The sequence below is a fragment of the Botrytis porri genome (genome assembly GCF_014898465.1).
Source record: "Botrytis porri strain MUCL 3234 chromosome Unknown BPOR_001, whole genome shotgun sequence".
Taxonomy (NCBI): domain Eukaryota; kingdom Fungi; phylum Ascomycota; class Leotiomycetes; order Helotiales; family Sclerotiniaceae; genus Botrytis; species Botrytis porri.
In genome coordinates, this window is record NW_024066075.1 from 434,483 (window position 1) to 441,347 (window position 6,865).

Below are 6,865 nucleotides of genomic sequence, written 5' to 3' on the forward strand. Positions count from 1 at the left end.
CAGGCCATAATATCACCACTAGTTGTGAATACGATAATAAAAATCATTCAAAGGAATTACTGATACACCCTATAGAAGGACTTACTTGATAATAAAGCTAGATCAGAAATAAACACTGTCTATCTAGAAAAGGAAGAGCTTTAATATATAACATTTATTGATAAAATCATTCAGAATAGTAAGAGTAAGTAAATTATACTATAACTGAATGCTACAGAATAAGCAGAACAAATATACTATAAAGTCAAAATAAACGAACAAATATAATAAGCTATAATAGATTTAAGGGCTATAGGAAATTTTATTATATTAAAAGCTACAAAGTACTTGAGAGTCTCATTCTAGAAGAAACAAAACCCCTACTAATTGCAATTAGTTGATGAATAGTTAGCAGAATTTGACAAAAACGTTTCTTAAGAGATATGATTAGTATGAATGAGTATAATCTAATACTCAAAGGTTATATAACTTGATGTTATACTATTGGGCTAATAATAGATTATCTTAAGGATATTATAGTTGAAGGTATACAATTCTAGAATAGATTGGTTATAAAAAACAATAATATTTAATTAATATAAGAACAATTATGATGATATGTTTAAGGTATTTATAAGATATAATATATATTAAGAAGAGTTGAATACAAACAATACCAATAATATAGGACACTTAATTCAGGGTCCTCCATTAAAAGTAAAGGATAATATATTTTCTTTACAAATATAAAAGCTAATGATATAGTACGAAATTGTAATCAAGATAAAGGAATTTATAATATCAGAACAATACAAGAAATATAAATATGTTTTTAAAGAATTAGGGTTCTATAAGATTTTATTAGAATACAAGCTATAGGATTATGAGGTAATATTAAAGGAAGGCAAGATGTCTGTGTACACCCTAATTTATTCAATATCAGCCGATGAGTTGAAAACATTTAGGGAATATATCGACAACAATTTGGCTAAGGGATGGATCAGGGAATCCACGTTCCAAGTGGCAAGTCCAACTATATGGGTACCTAAGAAAGACAATACTAAGAGACTAGTTGTAGACTACAGGAAGCTCAATGCACTTACAAAGAAAGATCGATATTCATTTTCATTAGCTACGGAATTAAAAGATTGATTAGGCGGAATAATAATATTTATTAAAATAGATCTATAAAATGGGTACCACTTAATTAAAATGAAGAAAGGTAAGGAATGGAAAACTACTTTTAAGATAAGATATAGGCTATACAAATATCAAGTTATATTATTCGAGCTAACTAATGTACTAATTATTTTCATAAGACTTATAAATAATATAATATTATAATACTTGAATACTTGTTGTATATACTACTTGAACGATATTCTAGTATATTCAAACAATGAGGTTCAATATATCAAAGATGTTAATAATATTCTTAAAAGTCTAATCAAAGTCGATTTACTGTGTAAATCAAGCAAATGTAAATTCTATATCAAGGAAACAGAATTCTTAGGATTCATTATATCAAGTTAAAGACTTAAGATAAGCAAAGACAAGGTTAAGGTAATGTTACGACGGCATCCAACATACCGCGTCACATGGTCAGGAAGTCACGTAATGGACCTAGAGGATCTAGGGGATCGAAGAATAAACATCTAGATTTATAGGATCCAGAGGATCCAGACAAGACAGAACTGTAGGTTCTGCAGAGCAGGAAGGTCTATATAAGAGAACAGATTTCATTACAATGTAGAGCTTCGTGCTCAAGAACAATCATTAAGTCAACTACCCCACTTTCCGACCACCCCCTCTTTTCGACCACCTCAAAAACCACACCGCTTTGAGTAATTATAAAATTTATACTTTGAATAACTCAACAATGCTTTAATCAATTGATTTGAAATTTTGATATTATTATAATTGTGATATGAAGAATAGATATACCGAAGAAGATATCGCAGAGGCTCTTAGAGCGATTATAAATGGAGCAAGCATACGAAGAGCTAGCTTGGATTATGGTGTTCCACGTACCACACTTCACGATCGAATATATGGTGGAGTTTCGCATCAAAAAGGCGCCCAAATACTTCAAAAGTTATCTCCAATTCAGGAGAATCGACTAGCAGAATGGATATTAGTACAGGAAGCTCTTGGTACTAGCCCTACACATCGTCAAATCAGAGAGATGGCAGAGCACCTCCTTATTGTACGAGGGGAGGATCCCTCACTTGGAAAGAAATGGATACATAGCTTTTTTCGAAGGCATCCTAATATTGGAACTAAGAAGCAACATCAAATCGATTCTGCACGAGTTTCAGGTGCTACATCTGATATTATTAAGAAGTGGTTCCGGAACCTCGCAATCCCTGAAATCAAGGCTATTAAGCCGGCCAACAGATGGAATATGGATGAAGCAGGTATAATGGAGGGTCAGGGTCTTAATGGACTAGTAGTAGGAAGCACTGATCGAAGATTTATTCAAAAAAAGCAACCTGGATCTCGAATTTGGACCTCTTTTATAGAATGCATTTCAGCCAATGGAAAAAGCATTACTCCCCTTGTAATATATAAGGGAAAATCAGTTCAACAACAATGGTTTCCAACAGATTTGACTCTATTCAAGGGTTGGAACTTTACCGCTACAGAAAATGGATGGACTACAGATGCTACAGCTTTAGAATGGCTGAAAAAGATCTATATCCCTCAAACTACCCCTATTCAGCCGGAAAATTCAAGACTCCTCATTTTGGACGGACACGGAAGCCATGAAACTACAGCATTTATGTTAGAATGCTTTAATAACAACATATATCTCTTACTTCTCCCACCACATACGTCACACGTACTACAACCACTCGATTTATCTGTGTTCTCACCCCTAAAAAGTGCATATCGAATCGAACTTAATAAATTAAGTCTATTATCCGATTCCTCACCAATTGGAAAGCGCAATTTCCTTTCTTGCTATCAGAAGGCTAGAATAGAAGGTTTAACTATTCAAAATATCAAGTCTGGGTGGCAAGCTAGTGGTCTTTGGCCCAAAAATATGGCTAAACCTCTTATGAGTCGACTTTTGCTTGAAAATAGCAATAGAGAGGTTTTATCACTTAATCCTGAATCTGATGATGATCCTATTCTTCAATGGAATATATATTCATCGTTTATTCAATGGAAAACCCCTCAAAAAGGAGCCGATATCAGAAAATATAGAGATATAATGATTCAAGAGAAGGAGATCGATTTGCCAACACGAAGATTACTATTTCGCAAGATTATAAAAGGATTCGATGCTAAGGATTATGAACTCTTAGAGGCAGAGAATAAGATTAGAAAGCTAGAATATCAATTAGATGAAGCATTACCTAGAAAAAGGCGAAAGGTTGTGGTATCTCCAAATTCGAAGTTCGCAGGGATTAGAGCTATAAGGCGTACACAAATTGAAGCTGGAGATCGTGAAGATGAGGTAGATGATAGCTCTAGTGCTATAGAAAGTGATTCTACAGGCGATTTCATTGAAGTTCAATAGTTATTGAGTTATTAAAGTTTTAAGTGTAGATAATATGAATTTTTTAGGTGGTCGGAAACAGGGGGTGGTCGGAAAGTGGGGTAGTTGACTTAGTTTCATTACTATAGTTACGAGAATTGCAACCAGTTACAACCTTATTGAATTCCTACTTGAAGTCTAGTCTAAACCACCTCGAGAGATCTCTAGACACTTCCACGTGACCCTAGAGGCAGCTCCCGTAACAGGTAATGCTCGAATAAAGGTAGTCAATTATAATCAAAGAAGTATAGTCTTTCTTAGGATTTATTAATTTCTATAAAAAATTTATTAAAGGTTATTCAAAGATTATTACACTTTTGATTATATTAATTAGAAAAGATTAAAAAAGCTTTGAATAAATTATTAAAGTGTAGAAATCCTTTGAAATGCTTAAATAGATAGTAGTCAAAAAGTCAATACTGTTAATATTCAACCTTAAAAAGTAAATCATAATAAAAACGGATTCTTCAGATTTCGCTATAGGTATAGTATTGAGCCAATCAGGTTAGAATAAGAAATAGTAATTAATTACATTTTATTCTTGAAAGTTATCACCAGTCGAATTAAATTACAAGATTTACAATAAAGAATTGCTGGCGATAGTTAATATATTTAGAAAATGGTAAGTATATTTAAAGAGAGCAAAATACATAGTACAGGTGTACACAGATCATAAGAACTTGATTTACTTCACTATAATAAAGTAGTTAAACAGATGACAGATTAGATAATCAGAAACTATGGCTAATTACAATTTTAGAATTTCATATATTAAAAAATCAGAAAACATTAGAGCCGACACTCTTAGCCGAAAACCAGAATATTAAGAAAATAAGTTGTACGAATTGTACGCTATATTCAAGAAAGAAGGCGAATCATTAGTTTACAATATACCACAGCTTATAGCTATGTATACATTAGAAGACAACCATTTCAGAATCAAAATCTAATTATATTATAATAAGGATGCTATAGCTATATATATATGTAAGATAATAGAATTAGGATTCATGATAGAAAACGAGATTATATACTTCCATAGGAAAGTATACATTTCGAATCAAATGATTAAGGAATTTGTAATGGAATAATATAGATTGTTAGTATACAGACATCAAGGAATTGTAAGGACATTTGTAAGATTACAAAAAATCAATTACTTTTTATAAATGAAAACGATAGTTGAAGAAGTTGTTGGAAATTGTGATACCTATATATAGAATAAGTCCTTTAGATATGCTCTATATAACCAGCTCCAGACCTCAGATATGCCTTCTCAGTTATAGAAGTCTATTATATAGGACTTTGTAGTCAAACTATTATTTTCGAAAGACTTTATTATAGGAGTTGAATATAATGTAATACTTAATGTAATAAACAGATTGATAAAATTTGTATATATAATATTATTCAAGGAAACATAGAATGTTAAGCAATTAGCATATATATTCCTTAGGATTATAATAAGCATACACAGAGTATTAGATAAGATAATCTCGAACAAAGATAAACTCTTTATCTTGAAATTCTGGATTATCTTATTGGCATTAATGAATATTAAAAGAAAACTATCAACTGTCTTTCACTTACAAATCAATGGTCAGATAGAAAGGATCAATCAGATAATAGAAGCATATTTTAAATACTACATAAATTATTGATAGGACAATTGGGTAGAGCTATTATCTATAGCACAATTTGTATATAATACATTGGAAACAGAAATTATAAAGATTACATTAGTACATACTAACTTTGAGTTTAATCCTAAAGTATACCAAATATCGATATTATAGAAAGTTAATATCGAATTAGCAATAATATAAATCGAATAATTAAAGGATTTACAAGAACAACTTGTTTTCGATTTAAGATTTATATCATTCAGAACAGCAATATATTATAATACGAAATGTAGTATAGAATCTATACTTAAAGAAAGGGATAAAGTTTATTTATTACGATAAAACATCGAAATCAAGAGATCAAGCAATAAACTTGATCATAGGAAACTAAGATTATTCAAGATTGATAAGGTAATAGGAACTGTTAATTATTGATTAAAATTATCAAATATAATAAATATTCATCTAATATTCCATATATCCTTACTCGAACCAGCATTATTAGAAGCATTGAGAGTGTTATTAATAGAAATCAAACTAGTTAACCCGAACGCTATATACAATATCAAAATAATACTAGATTATAAATATATCAAAGGTATAATCAAATACTTAATCAAATAATTAGATTATCTATATACCGAAAACTTATAGGAATTAAAAGAAAACCTCAACTGTCCTGAGAAGTTGAAGGCATTTCATTAATAATACTCGAATCTGCCCAGAAAGAAGGAGAATTTATTGAAGCAAGGATTGAAGGATTCAAAGAAGAATCAAAATCGAAAGAATTATTGTTAGTAATAATGGAGGAAATAGAAGCTTGTTTCTTCTCCTTTTTTAGATGTTTATTTTCCAATTATTATTCCTTGGCTTCAAATTCTTCAAAGATCTTAATAGTATATAAATTATATTACAATATCTTACCTACCTTTTTACAAAGAATCTTTTGTTACTTACGAATTCTTAATCGCTAAGTAAAAGCTTTTTATTCCAGTTTTATAGCAGCTTTTTCCTTCACTTTAAGACGAGCCTCTTTACACTCCACACAAGTCTAATTATTAGCAGAATGACCATAAACATTATAATCATTACTTCCTATACTTTTAGTATATTCACCATAACAAGAACTATTAGGAAGAACCCTATATTCCAGATTTTTATTAATATAACAACTACACCTAAATGGTATAATGATTCCTTTTTCTTTGAAACAAAAATAAATGTTTTTTCGATTATTAATAGATTTTTCAAAACAAATGATTGACATAATAAAAAAGCAAAAGTATTAGAGAAAGTAAACTTTTAAACAGGAAAACTTACTTTATAAATACTTGGGGTAAGCACTAGACTAAAAAGAAGATAGTATTACAATTAAGGTTATCATATAACTAAATTAATTAAATATTATGTTCACAATAAAGGAGCAGGCCAGTGGAATGCATGTATTATTGACTATGTAGATTAATTGTACTAAGGTAAAATCTAACTACGAAGTGGAAGTGATATATGCACAGTAGCTTAGAGCACGTGCCACAACTTCCAACACTCCCCCAGAGAGCTTACTCTCTCAGCTTCAGTAGTTAGTTTCTTTAAAATTCCTTTTATACGCCCAATAACTGATTGCTTCGAAATTCGTTATTCCTTGATCGTAGGGTTACTGTTTTAATATGGTAGACCATCAAAATCCGATCGTATGCGAACAGACCTTAAGCTTATC

General features: G+C 30.6%; 1 protein-coding gene across 1 annotated transcript; it reads left to right on the forward strand.

The window, feature by feature from the left end:
* Positions 1–1,906: 1,906 nt before the first annotated feature.
* Positions 1,907–3,505, forward strand: EAF01_000136 (uncharacterized protein; the record flags this gene model as incomplete). The annotated part of the gene is made up of 1 exon (XM_038908386.1): positions 1,907–3,505. The coding sequence occupies one exon, from the start codon at positions 1,907–1,909 to the stop codon at positions 3,503–3,505; it is 1,599 nt and encodes a 532-aa protein (XP_038775292.1).
* Positions 3,506–6,865: the final 3,360 nt, after the last annotated feature.